At 37.0% G+C, this 25964-nt stretch overlaps 2 protein-coding genes across 2 annotated transcripts; both read right to left on the bottom strand.

Annotated features, from left to right (window-relative positions):
• Nucleotides 1–709: 709 nt before the first annotated feature.
• Nucleotides 710–16201, bottom strand: LOC108980711 (nucleolar MIF4G domain-containing protein 1-like). Its single transcript, XM_035689768.1, has 15 exons — nt 16030–16201; nt 15776–15811; nt 15539–15639; nt 15333–15413; nt 14572–15295; nt 14403–14470; nt 13870–13952; nt 7455–7554; nt 7282–7367; nt 6392–6474; nt 5839–5981; nt 5659–5760; nt 3907–4200; nt 3705–3827; nt 710–1275 (listed from the first exon to the last, which is right to left on the bottom strand). The coding sequence occupies exons 2-15, from the start codon at nt 15777–15779 to the stop codon at nt 892–894; spliced, it is 2376 nt and encodes a 791-aa protein (XP_035545661.1). The 5' UTR covers nt 15780–15811; nt 16030–16201; the 3' UTR covers nt 710–891.
• A 7062-nt stretch (nt 16202–23263) lies between these two features.
• LOC108997658 lies at nt 23264–24634 on the bottom strand. Its single transcript, XM_018974017.1, has 3 exons — nt 23966–24634; nt 23621–23863; nt 23264–23353 (listed from the first exon to the last, which is right to left on the bottom strand). Exons 1-3 carry the CDS (start codon nt 24632–24634, stop codon nt 23264–23266), a joined length of 1002 nt encoding a protein of 333 aa, XP_018829562.1.
• Nucleotides 24635–25964: the final 1330 nt, after the last annotated feature.

The raw sequence follows: 25964 nt of genomic DNA on the forward strand, positions 1-25964 counted from the left end.
TACTTATCTATAAGGTTCTTAATTATACATTTTAAACATTGAAGTATTACTAGATCTAGCTTTCAAAGAAAAAGAAAAAAAAATGGAGAGAGAGGCCTCATTGCCTGACATTCGTAAACATCATGGTAAGTCTCATTCAGAGAGGAGAGAGAGATTCGCATGATGAGAGGAAGAGGATGAGGAGGGATAGAGATTAGCGTGGGTTAGGCAGCTTTTGTTGTTTTTCATCTTGTTTTCTTTTCCTCCTCTTTTGTATGTTTTTGCTAGGATACCCTTGCTTTATTCTACGTTATTGTATCATTGAAAAGAGTTTAGAGAAATACAAAATGGAATCCGCAAGAGGAAGGAGCCACGGCCCTGCAACAGAGAGGGCGATTTCTCGGACCCTAGTTGTTGTAATATGCATAGGTTCAAACTGTTCTGGGTAATTCTGCTATAATGGCTTTTTGCTTTTTTTTTCCTTTTTCATTGTGGTTTCGCACCAAATTAGAAAAGAGGGAAGAGATCTAAACGAAATCAGTTATTTTTTTTGTTAAAAGTGAGAAATGGGTCTTAACCTAATGCACTTTACCTCCCTGGAATCAGTGTAATCAGACCATTCCATAAGTCATCATTGAAGTTTAATATTAAATTTGACACACAAGATTCAATTGGGTGGCAACTGTAGAGCTCACTCAACACATGAGAATGAGCATAAGCATCTTTGAGAGTGTAGCAAATAAAAAACATTTTATATACCATGCTTTGCCAAAGAAAACCATCTGCATAATACTCCTAAATAATTCAACTTTCGTACACAAAAAGGTCGGTATATTCCAAAATTTGGTGTGGTTATAAAATTAGAATGTAGTACACTTTAACCTACATAATTGGTAAGGTGAGAATGGAGACTCACATGAGGATTCCTTCAGCATTATTAAGGGCTCTCTTTACAACCCTAAATTTTTCTGTGATTGCTTTATTGGTTTTCACAATGTACTCCTTGATGAAAAACTCAATGCCATGTCTAAGACTTTCGAGGTCGGGGGTGACAGCCACACGGGTGAATATGTTCCATATGAGCTTATCAGAATACTCAAAAAGGGCCTCAAATAGCATTCGGAAGTGCATAATCCGTCTTGGGGTGAGCTGCCTGATATCACCCAATTCTACAGACTTCAAAACTGCTAGGGAGAGGGTGAAAGAAGCAAGCATCTCTGCTGCAAATTTTGCCAGGTGCAATGACCTAGTATGCTGCATCAACTCCAGCTCTTTGAAGTGGTCCCAAAGGCAAAACTGAGAAATTACAGCAGGTAAAAGCAAGATTAAAAAAATTATTTTAGGAAAAAGAATATAGAAAGGGCACTATATTTTCAAAATAATAAAGAAATAAACAAACTACAGGGAAAAAAAAAAAAACAATCATATGTCAGACTTTTAAAACAGCTCAATACAAATCAATGGAAGTTATCAAAAACAATCATATGTCAGACTTCAAAAATAAAAATTGAGGTCATAGCAAAACATTCATCATTTTTTCTTTTTATATACATTGTGCAGGTAAAAGATAGAACATTGCAATCGAAGCCAAAGGTGTAGAGCTTCCATTGGAGTGGGCAATGTTGGCCCACATGAACATCAATCATTACCAGAAATTTGGCATCGTATGGAAGTCTGAATGCTCTCATTTTATTTGTGGTTATCTTGGATTGTGGGAATTTCTTCCAGCCAATAGATAAAATATGAATCTATAGAAGGGTATGAGATTCTAGGTGTATGAGATGAGTGACTGAAAATATTCGATGGTTCTTCAAGTAATAACAAGGAAGAAATAACAGTATCAAATATAAGAGCAAAGTGATGGCCTCAAGAGGGGTCTACACCCTTCGCATTGCAAGGGGTGAGGGGGATAGCAGTGGGGGAGATCCCCCTGGCATGCAAGGCAGAGCACCCTGCAAGCGAGGTGGGAATGTCCCCCACCACCACAAGATGGAGTGCCCCCGCCCCCCCCCCTCCTTTTGTAATGACGGGAAGTAGCAACATCGCAAAGAGTGGCTTGAGCAATCCCTTGCAAGGGGCTTATCTCTTAAAGGTCTCACCTCCCTCTCCCTCTACAAATCTGCTTCCACCTTGGGAACTGTGGAAGACCCACCCCCAATACCCTATCACCCAGCCAAAAGGGTGGTGAAAGAAGGTCTCCCTCCACCCCACTCTTGGTGAGGGGGGCTGCCACAGGGAAGGGGCAACCCTCCCTCTGCATTTTTCTTTCTTTTCCAATTTCAATCACTTATTATTTTTAATTTTTTTAATCAGTAATCATTATTTTTAAATTTTAGTTTTAAGAAGTTTAATTTTGATTTTTTTATTACTAAGCAACGTTCTTTTCCCAAGAGGAAAGGAATATCTATTGCTTCTAGTTTGTTGTTATTCCACATGAATACCTATTTGCTTCTAGGCTCTACTCTGCAGGCCAAACGTGCCCTAGGTTATAAGTAATATTCCTCACCCCTTAAACTTGTCCTTCTCCCCAGGAGAAATAAGGAAACCTTAGTTTATGTTCCCCCAAAGTCCTCTAAGAAAAGAACCAACTTAGTGTCCAGTTTGTTGTATCCCACATATCAACACTAAAAGGAAGGCCAATAACATCACTCTTTTAAAATGCAAGGTTTTCTTGTGATTTAGAAATGACAATTCCAGCAACATCATTTACTTCGATGATGTATGCAATAAAAGTTGAAGCCAGATTCAGATGCAATAAAACCAAATTGACTCATAATACTTGCCCTGCCCTGCCCTGTCTTAAAAAGCCCTCCTGCACTGCCATGTACATTCAAGCTGACGATTTAATTATCTACTACCATTAAAAAATTTCAGCATCCTCTTTGACAATAATACTCAATCCTTCATCCAAGGCATAAGAAATATACAAGGACTATCACAAACATTTCTCATAGATATCCATGCGGTGTGTAAATGTGGTTGACCATAGGCATGAGCTTCCAGTAACATAATCAGAGTGTTCAACAAGGTAATAGATCCACCTACTTCAGTCCTAGGAAGCATTTTTCGACCTCGGTTGCATTGCTCAGAAACATATATACCAAAATAATAAGTATTCATTGTACTTTTGCAATTGCATTGCACATAATAACCCTTGAGTCTATAAGATGATTGTCACTTAAAGCAAGGACCAAAAATCACTTAGATATGCTATAACCCCAACCAAAAATTCTGCAGTATCTCATCATCTCTACAAGTAGACAGAAGCTATTTTTGTCACACATAAAAGGCCAGCAATCTCCAATTCAAACCTAGTTCAAACTCAAATTCCAGGTTGATGCCACAACCAGGCAAAGTCTCCCAAGAAATATTACTCAAATAAAATCACTGAATAAAAACAATGGTAGTCTTTAGAAGATCGCAAAGTTTATAACAAACTGCGGATTTAACAATGAAACAAAAATAAGAAAAAACAAAAGGTCAAATGAATGGCCCCTGATATTTTCACAAGATTATGTAATTGTCAAAATCAGCTGATATAATATTTTTCAATTAATTATCAAAAAATCAGAAAGAAAGCATACCTAAGGAATGGAACATGTGAATTTACATGACAAACCATGTGTCTGAATTTAAAAAACAAAATTTCTGGCCATGCTTTACCGAAAATTTCATTCTAAAGTCACCAAGATAAATAAAAAATAAAAAAAGGAGAGAGAGAACACCTGTAAAGTGAACTTGTGGTTTTTGTCATGCTCACACAACTTGGAAGCGAGAACAGGGTAATACTTATTAAATACTTCCTCCTGTAAACAGCATTCTACAAGAACACGCATGATCTCTCTGTCCTGTGAATATAATTGAAAATTAACAATCAGAAAATTAAATACAGTTGCCAAAATAAGGAGAAAATGACAAGGCACCCACCTGCTTTCCATGTAAATCCAACCTTAGAAGCTTCTCAAATGTATCAATGTAGTCCTCCCCACTCATTACTATACAAAAGACTGCCCGTCTGGCATCTGTATTCATCCTCTGTGCAGCAGCAAGCTGCAGCATTTTTTGGGCTTCAAGAACCTCTTTGTCTATATTGCTGGCAACTTCTTTAACATTGTCCATTGTGGAAGCCATGTCACCAGACAACCACCATTGGCCCTTCTTCTCAGGATCGACAAGCTTGCTCCATTTGAGCCCTCTAATCAAAACATCTTCTACCCTTAACTGAAAATAAAGAATAACCAAGGACTCAATGTCATACAAAAAGATAATGGAAAATTGAATTGTCTTTCCTAAATCAAATCTGACACTCATTATTTTGAAAAGAAAAATGTTAAAATAAATTTAGATTATCTTGAGTTTCCATGAGCTATCCCTATTCCTAGTCATACTTTCATGCCTAGAGCAATGATACACTTTTTTTTTTTGGTACTGGGCATCCGGGAACAAAGTCCCGACTAATCCCAGGGGTGCACAAGCTCTAGATGAGGAGTTTACTGCAAGTGCACCTCGGGCAATTAGAATTCTATTCGATGGCCCCTAAAAATTGTTTGAACCCAAGGGTTCAAACCTTAGAGACCTGGAGGAAGCATATCACCAAGACCAAGACTCTTACCACTTGACCTAACCCCTAAGGGTTGAGTAACGATACACTAACAACCCATTTACAACTAATTTTTACAACTTTGATTTTTTTTTTTTTGGGCACAGGGTGTTCGAGAACAAAACTTCACCGGAAAGAAAAATTATCACTTTTCATTGAAAAGTTTTGGGTGCCCTGTGCACCCCTGAGATTAGTCAGGACGCTCTTCCTGGACACCTGGTGTCAAATAAAAAAAAAAAAGTTTTGGGTGTATGGAGAGAAGTTTTTTTGTATCAGGAAGAGGTAAACCTCAAGATGAGACCATATAACTCACAATTTTACATTGGCGTGCAAAAACGAAGTTCCAAAGAGAGAGCAACCTCATGGATTTTAAGGAGAGACAATGATCATGGCGAAGGGGCAAAAACATTTTTTATGTACAAAGTAAAACATGGCAGCTATGACTAATGTAATGAAAAAGTGGTCAATGTTAAATATTAATCAGAAACAAAAAAAAGAGAGAATTATAAATTAAAATTCCTAGCTAAACTGAGACAGAATGACACTATTGGCGCAAAGAAATTTGATGATAAGATGCGTATTTAAGTAGAGGAAAAACAAAAAACAAAACATTTCAAAATACCCAACGCATACAAACTCCCATCTTACCATATAGCATTCCATGAATCAAAAGGAGAACCCACCACAATTTCTTTGGTAGATCCCAACACATTTTTTTTACAAATTATGTACACAATGAAGTTCATAATCATTCATAAGATTTCGATACCAAGCTATTCTAGTCAATGTATGAACCAAAACATGTTCACTGTTGTATTGAAACTACAATGTATATTACTTGGGTGCGTCTCTTAAAAACAATTGTCTTAAAATGAATAATAAATAGGATGCACCCCTTATTGAGCTTTAGAGACAATCTCCCACCGCAACACCAGTGGTAGCCCCTTAAAAGTCAAGCCTCCTCAAACCAAAACCTATCCTCCCAAGTCCCATTACAAAAATAACAAGGTGTAATAAAACATTCTAAAAAACTATGCTGAACTAAATGTTAAAAGAATGAAAGTATTAACTAGAAAGACCTTTTGTAGCCATTTCTTTATCCGGGTGTGATGACCGGGATCCTCTTTAGGCCTTTTCTTGTTGTTCTTGATGTCACATATGGTTTCAAGCATGAACTCCATCTGCAAGCATCACCAATTACAATCTTTGCAATTATGAAACAGAAAAAAAAGGTGAAGAATTCATAATAATGTTAAAACGTTTAATAAACTTATTCTCTTGCTATGTATATTTTGTTGGCCATCTCCAGAAGAAGCTTTCAACTCATTCACCCTATTCTGAATACTGAGAATAAAATTTTTCATTGCAGAAGGATCATCACTCCTTATTTTCATTCCACAGCCTGTGCAGTTAATAGTAGTTCAAATCAGACGAGTTGCTGATGCCATCATGCAATTACAAAAGATAGAACAATAATTTCATGCTATCATAAAATATAGAATGCAAACAAAAATACCTGGTTATTGGATATACATCATGATGTATTTTAAGCACAAAAACGATATATATAAAATGTGTGACATGCAAGCACTTGCCAAAAAATGGATCCCATTTGCAAACAACAACTGGTTTGGAAATATACATGATGCTGATTTTAAGCACAAAAACACTAAATAAAATGCTTGATATGCAAGACTTATTAAAAATGAACCCCCTTGAAGCTTAAAGTTGATAGAATTCTGATAACAAGGTATAAAAGCCAAAACATCCACATATGCAAAGACCGAATATCAAAATTTTAAAGAGGCTTACATTGCAAAGTTGTCAAGATGGTTGAGACATCTATCTCTGTTAATCGCTTGCTCAACATTATCAAAAAGTCATATATCAACTCACTGAGACGAATCATCAGAAATAAAGCCATTAGAAAGGATTGTTACATACTGTACAAAAATTTATGGCACACTAACTGAAACAGACAGTGAAACTTCTGCACAAGGACACATCACTCATCAAGCAATTACTACAATTTAGATAGCTCAAGTTAGGGATTCAATCACTCATGTTGTTCCTTGTAATGCCTCAATGGAAGGCCCAAACCACATGACCTATACTCCAAAAGGACTAGTCAATGATACAATTGGAGCCCCATTGAAATATTATAAAGAGCAAGAACTTCTCATTTCCAAGTAATGTAAGATCTCATACACCACCTACCATTATCCTTCTCATATGGCATATCACACTCCTGATGCCGGATATATGCCCGAAACATGGACAAATCACGCCATAATATCATAAAGAAAACTGCTTTCATTTCAACAAAAACACAATGTCCCAATACACTCTTTTCTTTTGAAGGGAGTTGAAGCAATTTCAGAGCTGTCATAGAATACATAGCCTCATCCCTAACAACAAATTAGTAATTTAATGAATGTAAAGGAACTGATGTTTACAGTATGTACATCACATCTGTGCATGTGTTCATCACAGGATTAACTCTGCCTTCAAATTGAAGAATGTATCTTCACATGTACTAGAGCTTGATGAGCAGAAATTTGACCATGCCAAAAGATATTGTCATCCAGCAACCTAAATCAATGTGTCATGACATATGCTTTTGAAGTCCTCAATTTTTTTTCACCTCTTGCCGTGATAATTTTAAAGAGTAAGAGTCCAGGTTAACAGAAGTTATTATTTACCTCGAGCAAACTCCAAATATGTACAAATAGGATAGCAGAAGAGAGAGATTTCGCAAAGAAAGAGTGTCTTCTTTGTGGTATTCATCCTGGGTAAAAAAACATAATTTTTCTCAGTACATTTTTCTAATTTTTTTTATTAGTCAAACAACTAGCAATAATAACGGTGAGATCACCTCAAAACATAGAGCAAGAGAAGCCATAAGCTTTGCACTGAAGTCAATTCCAACCAAACATGCCATCCCTGCAACAAAAGCACCAAAAACAGCAGCATACCTACACAAAGAGCAGAGCAGAGAGGGAGTTATTAAGAAAATTTTAAAAATTTTAAAAAATTTAAAAAAAAAAAAAAAGAAGAAGAAGAAGAAGAAGGGGGAAAATAATATAGGGTCCAGTTTATATATATATATACTTATGGAATAAACTAATGTTCAAATAAAAAAAGCTCCATCTTGTGACATTCAGCAAGTTTTATGGATTCAAATTTTTTTTTTTTTTTTTTTGATAAGTTATGGATTCACATAAGCCACGGACCCCAAAAAAGAAAAGAAAAAAAACAACTTTTGATAAGAAAATAATCATTATCCATCAAAACTCCCTTGTATATGGAATTTTGGTCCTTGGATCAACAAAGCTGACAAAGTACATAAATGGAATAATGAGCCAACATTAATTAATTAAAATTTCCGAAATAAAATTTAGAAGCAAAGCCATCTATAGAGTAAGGAACAGAAAAGTTTTGATTTTTCTTTTCAACATTACTGCCAAATCTAACGAAAACAATTCAACTCTTGAAGTTCTATTTGCAAAAGACAAAAGAGGTGTTTGGGGACTCTTTCATAGATACGAAATATCTATAACAAAACAAATAACAGTAAATAAATAAATTGTACGAAAAATATATTCGAGGATTTCTTTAGATAGATAACATATTCACTACATATAAAATGCAGTTTTCAAAATTAAATTGTTCACCACCTAAATTGGACTCATGTTCTTAGAGCTCCTATGCTTCATTCAAAAGGATATATTTTTTGTTTGTTTTGATGAGTTAAACTCCATTAATCACACAAGATATCTTGAAAGTTTATCAAACATGAAATATTTTCACCAATGGAACCTTTTCATCTTTTCCAATTTTTTTTTTATTAGTAAATAAGAATTTTATTAAAATAGGCAAAGCCAAGTACAAGGGACATATACAAGAGCGACATCTTTTCCAAAATTAAATTGTTCACCATAGGAAATGGACTCGACATTCTTAGAGCTTCCATTTTTCAGTCATAAGGACTTTTCTCTTGATAAGTTATACTTTATTAATTCCGCAAGATATCTTGAAATTTTTATCGAATTCAAACCAAAAACAAAATGATCTTTCTCCAATACTCAAAATGATGGAACATGAGATGATATTGAATTGAAACAATAAGCGCCCTCCTCTTTTGGGCCCCCTCTCTTTCTTGCTTCGTACGGATAAATTAATGAGGGGCACATTTGCACACAAAGCAGAGCCTTTACAATGCTGTTCAATGGACTTGTTCCCAAAACAGGACGTTTAAAAAATAATAGAAAAAGAAGAGTTAAATTTTCATGTGGAGGAAGTATAAGGAATGATGATAGAATTCAAACAGCCGTGCTTCAATCAAGCAACACAGCACGAGATCCCAGCAATCCACTCAAGTCAACTAATGGCTATACTTAGGAAATAGATCAATCTGTCAGCTGTATATAGCTGTGTATTTAATTTGTATTTTCTGTATAGCATTCTTTCTATATTTTGTACACTTTCCATAGATGGATCAGCTTGTATATGCTACTATAAATATGGAATGAAAGCACACTCTCTATCTCAACTCGTGAGATAGTAGTTTCTCAAAAACTTCTTTATGGTATCAAGAGCCTATACGGGTTGATAGAGAATTGTGTTTTTTTTTTTCCTTTCTATGGATTCCTTTGCATTCTCTGGTTCTTCTACCAACTCAGACCCTTATCCTTACCCAGTATCACAAAATGTTGCCAATTATGTATCTCTCAAATTGAATTCAAACAATTTTCTGCTTTGGAAAACACAAATGCTAAACATACTCGAAAGTTATGATCTTCAAGGATTCATAACAGGTGATGTTTCAGCACCATCTCAATTTCTTCTAAATGACTCATCTCAGCCTAACCCACTGTATCAAAAGTGGTGCAGGTCTGATAGATTAGTTAAAGGCTAGCTTACAGCTACACTTTCTGAAGAAGTGTTAGGTATTGTTGTTGGTCTAAACACAGCTTCAGAAGTGTGGAATGCTCTTGTTCATGCATTTGCAAGAGTATCCTCTGATCGAAGTCTTGCTCTTAAGCACAGACTCACCTCCATCACAAAAGGATCTGATTCCTTAAGTGATTACCTAAGGAGGTTTAAGACCATTTGTGATGAACTTGCTGCTATTGGCAAACCAGTGGCAGAACACAAGAAGTCTTGGTGGCTTCTCAATGGCCTTGGCAAGGAGTTTGAAGTTTTCACAACAACCATGCTCAGGCCACCAGTTCCAGCATTCTCAAAAGTTGTCACCCTCTTGGAGAGCTACACAAACAGGTATAAAGTTGATGCTAACCCTTCACCTGTCGCCTTTTATGGACAGAAGTCCTATAAGCAAAAGAAATCCAATGCAAATCCTGGCTCCTTCACATCAAAGGGTCGTGGTTTTGTACAAGGACAATCCACTGGCTCCAAAACAAAGGCTGAACAAAGTTTTAACAATCACTCTCATGGCTCCCCTTCCAACTTCAAATCTGCAAACAAAGAAGAAGTTTTCTGCCAGATTTGTAACAAAAGAAATCACACTGCTTTAAGGTGTTTTAATAGGTTGAATCATTCTTTCACAAATGATAGCCTCCCTCAAGGTTTTGCAACATTCAAAATGGAAGACAGCTCTGAAAATTCTACATGGAATCCTGACACTGGTGCTACTGACCATATGACTGCAAATGAAGGTATTCTTCACTCACTGACTCCTTACACAGGTCATGATGGTATAATGGTAGGTAATGGGAAGGTATTACCTATCACACATGTTGGTCAGGCCATGGTTGGCCCCCCTACATCTGAGATTATCTTAAATGATGTTCTTGTAGTACCTGCTATAAAAAAGGACTTATTGTCTGTTAGCAAGTTAACTACTGATTATCCTCTGAAATTTGAATTTGATGGACATGGTTTTGTGATAAAGGACAGGGTAACACAGAAGATAGTGGCAACATGAAGGAACCAGAAGGGACTATACACTTTTGATGTTGCCTCAAGTTTTCAAAATAAGGAGAGCTTCTATTCCTCCAAATTTCGATCCACAAATAAAGTTCAATGGCATCAAAGGCTTGGACATCCAAACTCGAGAATTTTAGACTTTCTCTGTAACAAAAAGTTTATTACTCTTGAGTCAAAACAAATTTCTACACAAATTTGTACTAGTTGTCAAATGGGGAAAGCCTCCAAGTTGCCTTTTCTTTCTAGAGACAGCACTGTTAATGTTCCTTTTGCAAAAATCCATTGTGATTTATAGGGACCAGCTCCTACTCTTTCTAGGGAAAAGTATAAATTCTATGCTATTTTTGTTGATGAAGCTACAAAATTTTCATGGCTGATTCCTCTCAAACATAAATCTGATCTCCATTCTGCTTTTGTTCAGTTTCACATGCTTGTACAATGTCAATTTGATGCCAAAATTCGTGTCTTCCAAACTGATGAGGGTGGTGAGTTCAATAACACCACACTCCTTGCATACCTTCGAAGTCATGGCATCCTTCATCAAGCTGTATGTCCCAAAACACCTGAACAAAATGGAACAGCAGAAAGAAAGCATAGAAGTATCACAAACTTAGGTTTGACTATGATGTTTCATGCTAAACTCCCACCTAGGTTCTGGCTAGACTGTTTTTCTACTGCTGTTTTCTTGTTAAACAGATTGCCAACTCCTGTGCTTAACATGGACTCTCCATTTTTCAGACTTTATGCTAAACACCCTGATTATAGCATACTTCGAACTCTTGGGTCTAGATGTTTTCCATATCTTGGAGAATACAGGTCCAATAAGCTTGAACCAAAGTCTTTGCCATGTGTCTTTATTGGCTACAGCAACAAACACAAAGGCTACAAATGCCTTTATCCACCAACTGGTCGTATTTTCACCTCACGACATGTTGTGTTTGATGAATCTGTCCTACCTTATTCTGAACCAACACTCCTCTATGACTGCCCTACAATTGAGGGGGAACTTTCAACCTTCACTGAATGGCACCAGGATATTTCTAAAGAACCTGCAAAGCAGCCATTGCCTTCTGCTTATGCTTTCCCTACAGCCATGCAAATTGAGACCACTTCCCCCTCATCTCCTATGGTTTCTAACCCTATTCCACACACAGATAATCTGCCTCTCTCATCACCACTCATTTCTGTTCCAGCTACTGAGCAGCCAACTCCTCCACCGCATCCTATGCAAACCAGGTCTAGGTGTGGTATTCACAAACCCAATCCTCGTTATGCAGACTTACATGCTCTAACTCCTATTCCTTCTGAACCAAAGTCCATAAAATCTGCACTCAAACATCCTGGTTGGTCTGCTGCAATGGAGGAAGAACTTGATGCTCTTGCCAAAAATGATACTTGGGAATTGGTTCCAAAAACTGAGGGGATGAATATAGTTGGTTGCAAGTGGGTCTATAAAACCAAACTAAAGGCAGATAGCACTCTTGAGAGACTTAAAGCAAGACTGGTTGCAAAAGGTTTTAGTCAAGTTGATGGGGTGGATTTTATAGAAACTTTTTCACCAGTGGTCAAACTTGCTAGCATTCGAATTGTCCTTACACTTGCCACTGTTAAACACTGGAAACTGCACCAATTAGATGTTAAGAATGCCTTTTTACATGGTTTTCTTAACACTCCTGTTTACATGGATCAACCACCTGGTTATGTAGATCAAAATAGATCTCAGCATGTGTGCAAGTTAAACAGAGCATTGTATGGCCTCAAACAAGCTCCAAGAGCTTGGTTTGATAGGCTAAGTGACTTTCTTTTACAGCTTGGTTTCTACTCAAGCTCGGCAGATCCCAGCCTTTTTATATGCCACTCAGATCAGGGACTCCTTATTCTTCTCCTTTATGTAGATGACATGGTAGTGACTGGTGATAATCCAAAGAGAATTCAATGGTTGATATCTCAGCTCAGCCAACAATTCTCAATCAAAGATCTGGGTTTTCTACATCATTTTTTGGGAATCCAAGTTCTTAAAGTGGGTACTGATCTTTTTCTATCTCAGCACAGGTACATCATGGACTTGTTGACTCGAGCCAATATGCATGAATGCAAACCCTTGGCAACACCTATGCCTTCCAAAGCTCAACAATCCACTGCCTCTGAGGAGCTGTTTCATGATCCAACAACTTATAGAAGTCTTGTGGGTGGTCTGCAGTACCTCACATTCACCAGACCAGACTTGTCTTTTAGTGTGAACTATGTCTGTCAATTCTTGCAAGCACCAACAGTGCATCATTTCCAGCTTGTCAAAAGGATCCTCAGATACTTGAAAGGCACTGCACACCTAGGCATTCACATCATGTCCAGCAGCTCACTCGACTTATATGGGTTCTCTGATGCAGATTGGGCAGGTTGCCCAACAACAAGGAGATCCACCTCAGGCTATTGTACCTTTCTTGGAAGTAATTGCATCTCTTGGAGTGCAAAGAAGCAACCAACAGTTGCAAGATCAAGTGCAGAGGCAGAGTATAGGGCTATGGCAGCCACTGCAGCTGAATTAACTTGGATTTCAACTCTACTCAGAGACCTTGGAGTGCCCTTACTGAAAACACCCTCTCTTCACTGTGACAACATGAGTGCCCTGTATATGACAGTCAATCCAGTTCTACATGCTAGAACAAAGCACATAGAACTTGATTACCATTATGTCAGGGAAAAGGTGGCACTCGGCTCCTTGGAAACAAAATTTGTTACCTCTCATGCTCAACTTGCAGATATCTTCACAAAACCTTTGCTCAAAAATCAATTCAAGTTGTTGCGTGACAAACTTGGTCTTTGTTTTCTTCCACAGCCAAGTTTGAGGGGGAATATAAGGAATGATGATAGAATTCAAACAGTCGTGCTTCAATCAAGCAACACAGCACAAGATCAGCCGTGCTTCAATCAGGCAACATAGCACGAGATCCCAGCAATCCACTCAAGTCAACTAATGGCTATACTTAGGAAATAGATCAATCTGTCAGCTGTATATAGCTATGTATTTAATTTGTATTTTCTGTATAGCATTCTTTCTATATTTTGTACACTTTCCATAGATGGATTAGCTTGTATATGCTACTATAAATATGGAATGAAAGCACACTCTCTATCTCAACTCGTGAGATAGTAGTTTCTCAAAAACTTCTTTAGGAAGTTGGCTAAGGAAGCCACGGCTAAGAAACAGAAATGAAGGAGAAGAAATGAATAACCTCCATGTAGAGATTTGTACACAATAATTGTCATATTATATTGGACATAGGCTTTTATAAGAGGAAGGGAAAAGAGACTGAGATGAAATAAACAAATACACACTTAACTGTTCATTGCCACGAGGACCGCCAGAACAAGATGCCAAAACCTCCTCACTGATTATCTGGGAAGCAGTACCACGAGCAATAGACTGCAGAAGGATTGAATATAAAATGTAAAAGACAATTCTGGACCAGCAACTTCATAATATTATCCTCGACAAAACTTTGATAGAAACAGGCGAGAACTAAAACATTTGAGAAAATGAAGACTCGACTCCCAAGGACACTCTTGCACCAGGACAGGTCTCCTGGGTCAAAAAGAAAATGTATAAAATCTAAATCTGTTTTAGTCAGATATGTATCTTATCATTTTTGTTGGTGAAACTAGAACCTAATTCCACCCCCCACCCATTGCCAACTGTGTCAGATACATCCCACACCAAAAGGTGCTCGGGTGGTATCCGTGGGCTGGAAATATCTAGATTCCAGGAATATACAGCATATGACCATCTCAAAAGAATCTATAGAAGCATTAAGATATATGAAAGTCACAACTTATAAAAAACAAAAAAAAAAAAAGATATATGAACATCACATACAAGAAGGATTCTCGAGATCTCCCCCGTAATTGATTCCACGTTAGATTCAGACAATCTATTCAGAAGACCTGTGGCAAATTAAGGATTTGAAACTTAGAAAGCAAGTAGCAGTTCAGCATAAAGGGCAGGGCACAAAAGGCCTTGTTATACTTAAACACAAATATCACACCTCGTATATGTCTGCGTATTTGGAGATACTGTTCTGATTCCTTTTGTGAACAAGCTCTTGAATGAGGAGCAACATATTTTCCATCTCCCTTACCCGCAGGTGCCTTGCCAGGAACTTCTTCCGACACCACTTCTACAGCACAAGACACAACTGGCTTGGATGCACTAACATTTGTATCACCCACCACATCACCATTTTTTCCTTGCTCCAACAACTTTCTTTTCCGACGCTTCTTCCTCAAAGGCGCATCAGCAGGAACATCTTCCGACATTAATGCATCACATGTTTCAATGGATTTAGAAGATCTAACACTAGGGTCACCTAAAATGTCACTTTCTGGCCCTTCTTCCAACAATTTTTTCTTCTTAAGTTTCTTACTTTTAGAGCTCTTGTCAGGAAATCCCTCAGCAATTGGGAGTTCTTCCCCTAAAGAATCGATAATAGATGGGAACCCTTCAAATAACAAATTGACATCATCATCCTCTCCTCTCAATTTTCCACTCTTCACCTTTAGTTTCTTTGCAAGTTTCCTTTCCAGTTCCAAATCCTCCTCTGCAGATGCAGCAGCACTCTGCATCCCCATCTCAAGATACTCTTCAAACTTTGTCTTTTTCAAATTTCCTTTAGAACCCTTCTTTCTTTCCACCACCTTTGATGAACTAGAACCATTAAGTCCCACAGACAGTGGCTTGTTAGAAGTCTCTGAATTCTGATGTCTCTCAGGCTTTACCCTTTGATTGTAAAATTTCTTTCTCCTGTACATTTTGTTCTAACAAATTATTCAATTTGCTCACTTTTTTTGAGTTTGAATTCCCAGGTTTTTTCCGAAGATTTCGATATTCCTGTTAGCATGAAATTCACATTATACAAAAGAATAACCAAAAAAAAATTTCCCCGAGTCCAAAAGAAAAAATTAAAAATACAACTTGCTTAAAAGAAAATAACAAAAACTTAAAATTTATTTTACCTGATGTTGGAGCCAAGCTTGATGCTTTTGTGCTTTCTTTCCAAATCGGGCTTCTTTTCGCTTTTCTCGGCGTGATTTCTCTTCTGAATTTTTTTCTTTAACTGATTAAACCAAAAAAATAAAAGATTTAAGATGTCTTTGTATCTAAAACCAAAGGAAGGTTGAAATTCAAATCAAACTTAATGATCTGAACTATAAGCCTAAAAAAAAATTAAAAAAAAAATAAAAGATGCTCACCCATGCCTCCTGATTAAGCTTCCCAAACGTAATGAACTGCCAAGAAAAATACAAACATGTTACATGAACATCCCAAACCCAAGACGGATAGAGTTCCTACTAAAACTTTTTGACTTTTCCCCCATTTACAAAACTTCAAATGCAAGATATCCAAAATAATTTTCAACGCCTGAAAGTCCCATCAGTTCAACCAGAATTCAGAGCATATATCAAGTAGAATAATAGCATAACCAAATGGTGCAAACACAACTAACCAAAAATTACATCTACAACTAGAAGTAGGGGTGTGTAAGGTTATCTGTCCGGACCAAAAAACCCAACCCGACAGAACGATTTCAGTCAGACCAGACTGATCACCTTTCCGGTCGGTCTCAGTCCTGAAAATTCCAATTTTCCGGTTTTCAGTTTGGTCTCGGAGTAGGCTTTTTTCACCCCCGACCGACTGAACTAAATATATATGTTTCAAAATAATTTTTTAAATAGTATTATATATAGTAGTATAACTTAATTATCTAATTTTCACCCAACCTTCGACCATGACCATGTAAATGTTATATATACTATTAACTAATATGTTATTAATATTTAACCTATCAAAAAAAAAAAACAATTAACTAATATATTATATATTTAATCATAATATTATACACAATGATACATATTCTAGTATCTACACCTAATTAAAACACTTAAGTACATTATCTGTAAGATACCTAAGTTGCAAGTATGAAGTATCTATGGACCATGACAAGTATTCACTAACCGTATATAAAATATTAAAATTTTAAGATAGGTTACTATTCGTTGACTATCATAATTCATACACATACTATTAACTATTAAGTACTAAGTTAATAACTATTAATATCATTAATATATTAATGAGTTAGTTAGATAATCCATATTAAAAAACTCAATTAATTTTGATTTTACTATTTTATATAATTTTTATCTATTAATTTATTTGCCAAAAAAAAAATATTTTTGGTAGTTAATTTTGGTAAGTTGGGCCTTTAACAAAAAAAAGGGCCCATTTTGTACAAGCACAGCCCAAATGGACCGATCGGACTGATAAAGGCTAATAACCAATATATTGCAAGGCATATCGTCACCTATACATTTTGTTTATGTAAAATATCAAGGTATGATCATAGTTACTTACCTTGAACTTTATGCAGCAAAGTTTTAAATTTCGTACCGTACCGGCCGGTACGGCCGAAATTTTTCGTTTCGGATGTCCGGCCGGTAGTTCCGTACCGGTTAAAATACCGGCCGGTACCGGCCATTTCGGACTGAATTTCGGCCTGTACCGGCCTATATTTCGGCCGATACCGGCCGATATTTCGGCCTGTATGGTTTTTTTTTTTTTTCGTTTTTTCAAACTACAAATTTATTTTTTAACTCCTAATTTAGACTAAACTATTTATAATTTTTATATATATGTATTTATATATAATTTATTTATATATAGACTATTATTTTGAAATATAATTTTTATATATATTTATATATATAATTTATTTATATATCGACTATCCCGAAACGTTATCCCGAAACGCTATCTCGAAACGGTACCGGTACCGAAATATTTCGTTCCAGTGCCTTGACCGGTACGACGTCCGGTACGGTATTCAAAACATTGTTATGCGGTCAATCACATTCACATCAATAGGCACCTATACATAAGCATATTGTCACACCAACTTCTACTTTGAGTGCATCATTAATTTTAAAGACTAAAACTCCACTTAATGAGGCTATCCGTGAGTTTCAACCCGCAATAATTATCCAACTTATAAGCTCCAAAATTACCTTCCACGTTTTTGTCATCCAAACAAATATTCATAATAATATATAATTGAATCCCAGAATAATTTCTCTTTTAAAACCAGGCAACCCATAAGCATCAATCGAACCATATATACATCCAACTCGTAATATGCATGTTATCCGCAACTCTAAATATGACTCATAGAGTCATATAGTTAAACTCATAGCACTTGTTTGATCCATATCACCTAACATGTTTTCCTCCTTAAACTAATTTGTAAAAACCCTCACAACATATTAACCTCAAATGTATCTGTCATGACCATATTAATCCATACATATAACCTAGTCCCGTGATCACAAATTCATTCAACCCGTAGCCGTATTACTACTCCAACTTGTAACTTAAATAACATGTAGCATAAATATGGACCCGTCTCCTTAAATGCGTGAAAGAGAAAAACCCTTGTTGTAACACCCCTTCTTGTAGGTCAGGAATATTAATGATCTAAACTAGTTTTCTGTGATACTAACACTGCTCAAGTGTCTAAATCATACACAGTCTCTGGAAATTTATTCTACTCCTGGCACTCCTGCTCTAAAATTCACGAAATCATCATCTAGAACATTTAAACATGAAATAGAGAAACAAACAAATGAATCAAAGACTCAGTAATAGCACATCATACTATAAACTTAACTTAGTTTAACATTAGGCTTAATTTTGAAAACTTACATACATCGTCACAATATGCACATAACATATAGATAATTATTTAGCAACATATGCAGAATCAAACATAATCATGGAAATACATGTAATATGGATGCATGAATGACTGACTCCATGCATTTCCTATCATTCGTACATAACTTATTCCTCGTCTTTCACTTATTTCGTGGCCATCATAACATGTGTGCATTGGTCCAATTGTCGTTGACCATATATAACATATCATAACATAGGGTGAACCACGTTTGGGTCTGTGGCATCATATAATGTATCATAACATGTAGTGAAACACGCTTGGATCCGTGTTATCACATAGCAAATGGTGAACCACGCTTGAGTATCATAACCTGTGGTGAAACATGCTTGGGTCTGTGTCACCTCAAAACATAATAGCTTACATGTGGTGGACTACGCTTGAGTCTGTGACTTGCACATCCATCCATAACTTAAGGCTAATCTTATAGCTTACTTGTCATTCGTGTGTTTTCTTATTAACTTTCATAAGGCATGTGAACATGTTTGACTTCGTGAAATTACATGGCATGACATACCCTTGTGCATGGCATAAACATTAAACATGGCATATTAACATGAGTCTTACACAACATAGCATAGAATAGGCATGGCATACATGTGATTTTCATAACATTCTTATCCATCTAACAACAATCCATATCGGCATAGCATGTATAGCCTTACTCACAAGCTTATCATCATAATTCATCAAGGTTTGTGAAAAGGGGCGAACCTTGAATTGGCTCGTAGCATAGCGTAGGTAAACATCACATTTTTCATGCAAAATCATAATATTTACAGCGCACATAAAGTTATGATCATGCTACTTACCTCTTAGCACTACTTCCACAATCTCACATCGTAGTTTGTGACCTATACGAGGTACTAGACGTTACTAAATTTCTAGAAAACGTTCCGTAACATTCTAATTACTTAAAATCATACCATAGAGATATAATTAAATAAATATTCAGTTAACAACATAATAGTTTTATTAAAATCCAACCAAATAGACAATGGAAATATTAACTAAAATAATAGGCTTAATAGTATATTTTAAAATATACTTTAAATCCCTTAAATATTTTCTGTAAAAATAAGTCAATGGGCTCATATTTATTCAAATAAAACTTTGGCCTAACTTAAATTTCAGCTCAGCCCCACTTAAGGAAAACAACCCACTTAAAATCAATAAAACAGTTTCTGAAAAAATGCAACCTGCCCAACCCGCTTTAAAACATAATTCTAGTTAAGAATTAAACCCAACCCCAACAAGACTCAGCCTACTTTCGCCGTGCAATGCTCACCGAGAGAGAGAGATTTCAGACTAAGATAGATTTATTAATGTGCCACCAGTAACCTTGGCCATCAAGAATCAAAGTTGAAAATAAAAGATTGCACTTTTTTCTATCAACCTGGTCATCATCCAGGTAATGCTCTAACCTCTAGAAGATAAAAACTTCCCAAAAGTGGGCATTCATAATTTATTTTCCCATAACATTGAGAATTATCACAACTAATGGTTCATGAAGCATACACTTCGTTCATTGCATCATCTAATGTATAAAATTTGATGATATAAGAAAAAATTATTTGTCCTCGTCTGGCCCTCTTCAGCTTTAAATTTTGTAAAGATTTTGTAAATAAAGAAATCAAAACCGGTCCTCTCATAATTCTGTAATCTTTAGCAATACTGAAAAGATTTGGAAAGACAATCTTAAGAGGAGAATCCCCACACCAAATGTCGCGCCAAACATGCCCACCACAGGGGATCTCTGCAATTGAGAAACAAGGCATTTAGATGCAGATAGTAAGTGAAATGCTACAGTGGAAATAATGATAATTAAGAAGTGTTTCCTCTGTTATGACCCTTGTTGCAATAACATCTCTAGTGGTGTAGTCCCTACAATGCATTGTATCAGCCAAAACTGGCATTAGCATTAAATTTAAATGGAAAATACCAGATGAATAAATTATTAGAACCAAAAATGAATGAAACTAAATTGTTAATGCAGTGATTTCCTTTGCCTTAGATCAGAACCAAGGAGATGCTTCTAGAAGAGCCAGCTCAAATGCAAATCAGAAATGCAAGAATACTACACCTCAACATTTCTGTTATAAGGAATCTATCTTAGTCTGTTATAAAGAATCTATCTAGAGTTTTTTTGAAGTCCAGAACTTCTCAACCCAAGAAATGAAAATAAATATATATACCTAAAGAAATGAAGGAAAACGATACCTCAAAAAACTTGCAAAAATTGAACTCATGAATACCAAAACATCTATTTGGACGTTTTTCTTATGAAGGTTCATTTATATCTATATATATAATCTTGCGAAACTAATATGTCTTCCAGTAAATGATTGATAAAAGAAGTATTCCACTGCATAAAAATTAAATGTTATGATTAGTAGGCTTAAGTTGTTCTTATATTTGTAAAACCGTCTCTTCATTCAATTTTACATACATGTTGAAAATGTCAAATTTACATGTTTGAAATAATAAACCCACTATTTTTTGTGAAGTTTGATCCAATTACACACCAATGCTCGCTTTTTTATTCCACATCCTCAACAGAAAGACCGGAGGTTTTGATTTCTCTTATATGGGAATCCTACAATAGTAGTTATTAATATGTCATGGGTCATGAATCTATGTTAAACAATGTGCCATAGTTAACATATTATGTCTTGTTCTGCAGTAGCAATATCATTCAAAAGATGATATAGAGGAAAGAAGTTTAATAAGAGTAAGACTGATGTTAAAGTAAGTTCTCTTGTGAAGGAAAAAACTCAATGAAGGGAAAGGTAAATCCAAACAGCAAGTCATTCAGATTGTAAATACTATATCATCCATGAAGCAGGGATTATTCAATTTAGTTCTTACCTAATTCTTACCCTCACACTTTTTTCTTTGCACATCCTTCTAATACAGTTATGACACATTAAGCTATATACAAATCTCGGGGAAAATATATATAGAGAGACAAGTAGTACACATGCTAGGTGTCACAAAGCTTAAATCCACGTCTCCAAATATTTAATTATCTTTATATACATGTTGCTTTACTATGTATCCATTTACCATCTTGCCGTTTTTCTTCGTCCTTTCTTTTTCATTGCATATGTAGAACCAAGGAGATGCTTCTAGAAGGACAAGCTCAAATGCAAATCAGAAATGCAGGAATACTACACCATAGAAAACTCTAGATAGATTCTTTATAACAGAATTAGATAGATTCCTTATAACAGAAATGTTGATGTGTAATGCAAGGTGTCCTAAGTCCCGAATTCTATGGGATTTCTCTCTGCTATGAAGCTGGTCTTATATATATATATATATATATATATATCTTTTTTTTTTGATAAGTAAAATAAGTATATATTCATCCACACAAGTGTCAATTACAAAGAAAAGTTCTACTGCTCCCATCCTAACTAGGTGGGAACATTAGAAACTAGAAACTCATGAAATTTCATGCCATTAAAGTCCACAACATGAGCCCAAGTACAAAGGGTCCTAAAAAATAACATTTTTAGCTCCGCTATTGATCTCTCTTTGCCTTCAAAAATCCTCTCATTGCGCTCCTGCCATAAGCACCACATAATACAGTTTGGAATCATCTTCCAGACCGCTTTAATCTGTCTCACTCCTCGAATTGAGGTCCAACAGGCCAAAGCATCCATCACATTTTCTGGCATAACCCATGCTAGATCTATTCTGTTAAACACCGCATCCCAAATAGTCCTGCTACCTCGCAATGTAAAAGTAAATGATCCACCGATTCACCCCCTCTTTTACACATACAACACCAGTCTGTTATAATTATGCTTCTTTTTCTCAGATTATCCGTAGTAAGAATCTTCCCCAGAGCCGCTGTCCACACAAAGAAAGAAGCTTTGAGAGGAGCCTTATTGCACCAGAGCTTTCTCCATGGAAATTGTCTGTCAGGAACTTGTGTGAGTACCTTGTAAAAGGAACTAACAGTGAAGACCCCTTTCCTTGTTGGACTCCACCACAAATCATCTGTATGTTGGGTATTTGGGCGACAAGAGTATAAAAGACTATAAAAATCTATAAAACTCCCCATCTCCCAGTCATGTGCTGCCCTAAAGAAATTGATATTCCAATGGATGTTTCTACCTACAACTTCCATTACCTCCGCCACCATGGCATCTTTAGCATTTGCAATTACGAAAAGTGTAGGAAACCTGTCTTGTAGAGTACTGTTGGTACACCAAACATCCTTCCAAAATCTGATCTTTGAACCTGTATCCAATTGCAATCTTGTATGTTGATGGAAAACCACCCATCCTCTTCTAATGTGTTTCTATAGTCCCTTTCCAGCGGCCCCTCGAACATCTCTAGTACACCAACCCCCCTCGAGACCACCGTATTTGTTCTCAATCACAATCTTCCATAAGGCATCCGGTTCCTTGATATACCGCCACAACCATTTGCCAAGTAGTGCCCGATTGAACATCCTCAAATTTCTAATACCCAAACCACCATTGGAGATAGGACGACATACAATTTTCCACTTGACTAAATGGAATTTGAACTCTTCACCTAGACCCCCCCACAGAAAGTCTCTTTTTATCTTCTCAAGACGTCCTGCTACACTAGCCGGTATAAGGAATAAGGATAAGAAGTAAGTGGGTAGATTAGAAAGCGTACTTTTAATAAGCGTGATCCTGCCCCCTATTGACAAATACATTCTCTTCCAACCTGCTAATCTTCTCTCTACTTTTTCAATCACAGTATCCCAAATAGAAAGCGCCCTCGAGGCGATACCCAAAGGTAATCCCAAATAGTTCATAGGGAGAGACCCTATCTTACAACCCAGTGTACCAGCCAATACCCTCAAATTTTGAACTTCTCCAATAGGCACCAACTCAGATTTATCATAATTCACTTTTAAACCAGACACTGCTTCAAAACAAAGCAGCAATGCCCTCACAGCCCTCAACTAATCTAACTCGGCATCACACATAATAAGCATATCATCTGCAAACAGTAAATGTGAGATGGTAGTGGTACCCCTACTCGGCGATCCAATCTGAAAACCACTCATATAACCATTATTCACTAAGGCTGAGATCATCCTGCTTAGTGCCTCTATAACAATAACAAAAAGTAATGGAGATAATGGATCCCCTTGTCTCAAGCCACGAGAGCTCGGGAAGAAACCCTCTGGACTGCCGTTGATTAACACAGAGAATCTTGCCGTGGAAATACACCATCTGATCCATGACCTCCATTTTTCTCCAAATCTGCACCTACCCAGTAGATATAGAAGGAAATCCCAATTAACATGATCATATGCCTTCTCCATATCTAACTTGCACATAAGCCCTGGGCTACCAGTCTTCACACGACTGTCCAGACATTCATTAGCAATTAGAGCAGCATCAAGTATTTGTCTACCCTTCACAAAGGCATTTTGGGGCTTAGTAACGATCTGTCCCAAAACCCCACTCAGACGGTTAGCGAGTACTTTAGCAATGATCTTGTACGTACCATGCACTAGAGTAATAGGCCAAAAATCGGAAATCTCAGAAGCCCCTACCTTTTTAGGGATTAAAGCAAGGAAAGTGGTGTTGAGGCTTTTCTCAAATTTGCCAATCGAGAAAAGCTCCTGAAACACCTTCATGAGATCCCCCTTTATCACCTCCCAACATTCTTGGTAAAAACCCATGGAGAAACCATCAGGACCGGGTGCCTTATCTTTAGCCATTTTCTTTATTACATCGTAGACCTCTTCCTCTTCGAAAGCCCTTTCCATCCTTTCGACTTCCTCCAACTCTATAGTACCAAAAACCAATCCATTCAAAGTAGGCCTCCACCCCACCTGTTCAGTAAGAAGCTCACCAAAGAAATTTACCACATGGTCTTTTATTGCTTCTTCTTCTCTACACTCGACCCTCTCAATTTTCAGCATCTCAATGCCATTATTTCTTCTATGAGAATTTGCAATTTTATGGAAGAACTTTGTGCTCCGATCCCCTTCCTTTAGCCAAAGGGCTCTTGATTTCTGGCGCCACGACATCTCTTCTTGTAGAATTATTCTCTCAAGATCTGCAACCAGCATAGTTTTATGTACTTGTTCCTCCTCAGTAAGTGGTCTCCCTTCTTGGAGTCTTTCTAACTCCTGTATTTCCTCCCACTTGGTATTTTTATTATCTTCTACATTTCCGAAAGTATGTTGGTTCCACACCTTTAGATCTCTTTTTAACTCTTTCAATTTACTTGCAAAAATGTAGCTAGGTGTACCTTCAAGATGATACGAACTCCACCATTGTTTGACCCTATCCACGAAACCTTCAGACTTCAACCACATATTCTCAAACTTAAAATACCTTTTACCGCTACAAATGCCTCCACAATCAAGCAAAATTGGCCAATGATCTGATGCTAGGCGTGCCAAACGTGTTTGCCAGATATCAGGAAAATGACTTTCCAATTCGGGTGAAATTAAGAAACGGTCCAAACTTCACCAAGTCTGATTATTTGACCAAGTTGCTACACCCCCAACAAGTGGAAGGTCGATCAAATTCAAGTCAAAAATACACTCCGAGAACTCCAAACTTGTTGGTCTCAATCTTCTACTTCCAGAACATTCACTTTGAAAACGAACCACATTGAAATCCCCTCCAATGCACCAAGGGAGCTCCCACCAACTATACACCCCTACAAGCTCATCCCACAACATGCTTCTGTTTGAATCTAGATTAGGCTCATACACGCCTGCAAATGCCCACGAAAAACCATCTGAAACACATTTAAATGTGCAAGCTATCAAATATCTCCCTATATATTCCTCCACTTTCTCCACCACTCTCTTGTCCCACATCACCACCATTCCTCCCGATGCCCCTGAAGAGGCCAAATAAACCCAGTCTACATATATGTTGCTCCATAAACTCCTCACAATCTTCCTGCTAATCATTTTCAGTTTTGTCTCCTGTAAGCACACAATGTCCGCTTTCCACTCACAAATTAAATGTCTAATCTGAAGATGTTTCTTTACCACATTGAGGCCCCGAACATTCCAAGAAACAATCTTGGGCTTCATTGAGAAATATTCAGCCCCTTCCCTTTTGCCCTATTCCTATTCGAACCACCTTCCAAATTCATCGACCACATCAATCTTTTCAATTCCCTGCTTTTCTTCGATTCCCCCTTCTTATTTTGGCGGTGACCAGCTTCCATAGCAGTTAACAAAGCTATGAACTGCTCCTCAAACCCATCACAAGCTATCCCTACCACATTTTGAATTTCCTTTGCTTTGTGTATTACCCAATCTGAGACTTGGTCTGGAAAATAATAGTTCAATGGGATTGGATTCCCCACTCTGTTATCCTGAAAACTACCCCCTACCGAAAGCTCATCAAAACCGCAAGCCTCAGGGATGAAAAGTTCATCCTCCACGGAGTGCATCAAATCATCCGAATCATTCTCCTCCTCATCCACCTCAAGCTCCTCCAAATGTCTCACAGAGAGGTCCACCGGAGTTGAGAACCCCCCACCTCCCTTCATCGGCAGTTTCTGTCCCACGTGTGGCAGAGAAAGACGATCCTCGAAACCCACCAGTGCCTGTTGCGCACAGAACACCGGCGTCGCTTCATCGGCGACATCCTCTGCCACCGTCGGCACTGTCTGTGTAACCG

The sequence above is a fragment of the Juglans regia genome, chromosome 4 (genome assembly GCF_001411555.2).
Source record: "Juglans regia cultivar Chandler chromosome 4, Walnut 2.0, whole genome shotgun sequence".
NCBI classification, from domain to species: domain Eukaryota; kingdom Viridiplantae; phylum Streptophyta; class Magnoliopsida; order Fagales; family Juglandaceae; genus Juglans; species Juglans regia.

Bases quoted from the DNA above. Each gene is read 5' to 3' on its own strand.
- LOC108980711 (XM_035689768.1), bottom strand. The intron at 13,953-14,402 runs GTATGTGATGTT...ATCCTTCTGCAG, and splicing joins AGATCTCGAGAATCCTTCTT to TCTATTGCTCGTGGTACTGC. The intron at 5,982-6,391 runs GTAAGCCTCTTT...TTAACTGCACAG, and splicing joins CATCTTGACAACTTTGCAAT to GCTGTGGAATGAAAATAAGG.
- LOC108997658 (XM_018974017.1), bottom strand. From the start codon at position 24,634: ATGTGGTTGAAGTCTGAAGGTTTCGTGGATAGGGTCAAACAATGGTGG. The intron at 23,864-23,965 runs GTGATAAAGGGG...ATCCCTAAAAAG, and splicing joins TTTACCAAGAATGTTGGGAG to GTAGGGGCTTCTGAGATTTC. The intron at 23,354-23,620 runs GCATATGATCAT...AGTGGTTTTCAG, and splicing joins GCAAGTTAGATATGGAGAAG to ATTGGATCGCCGAGTAGGGG.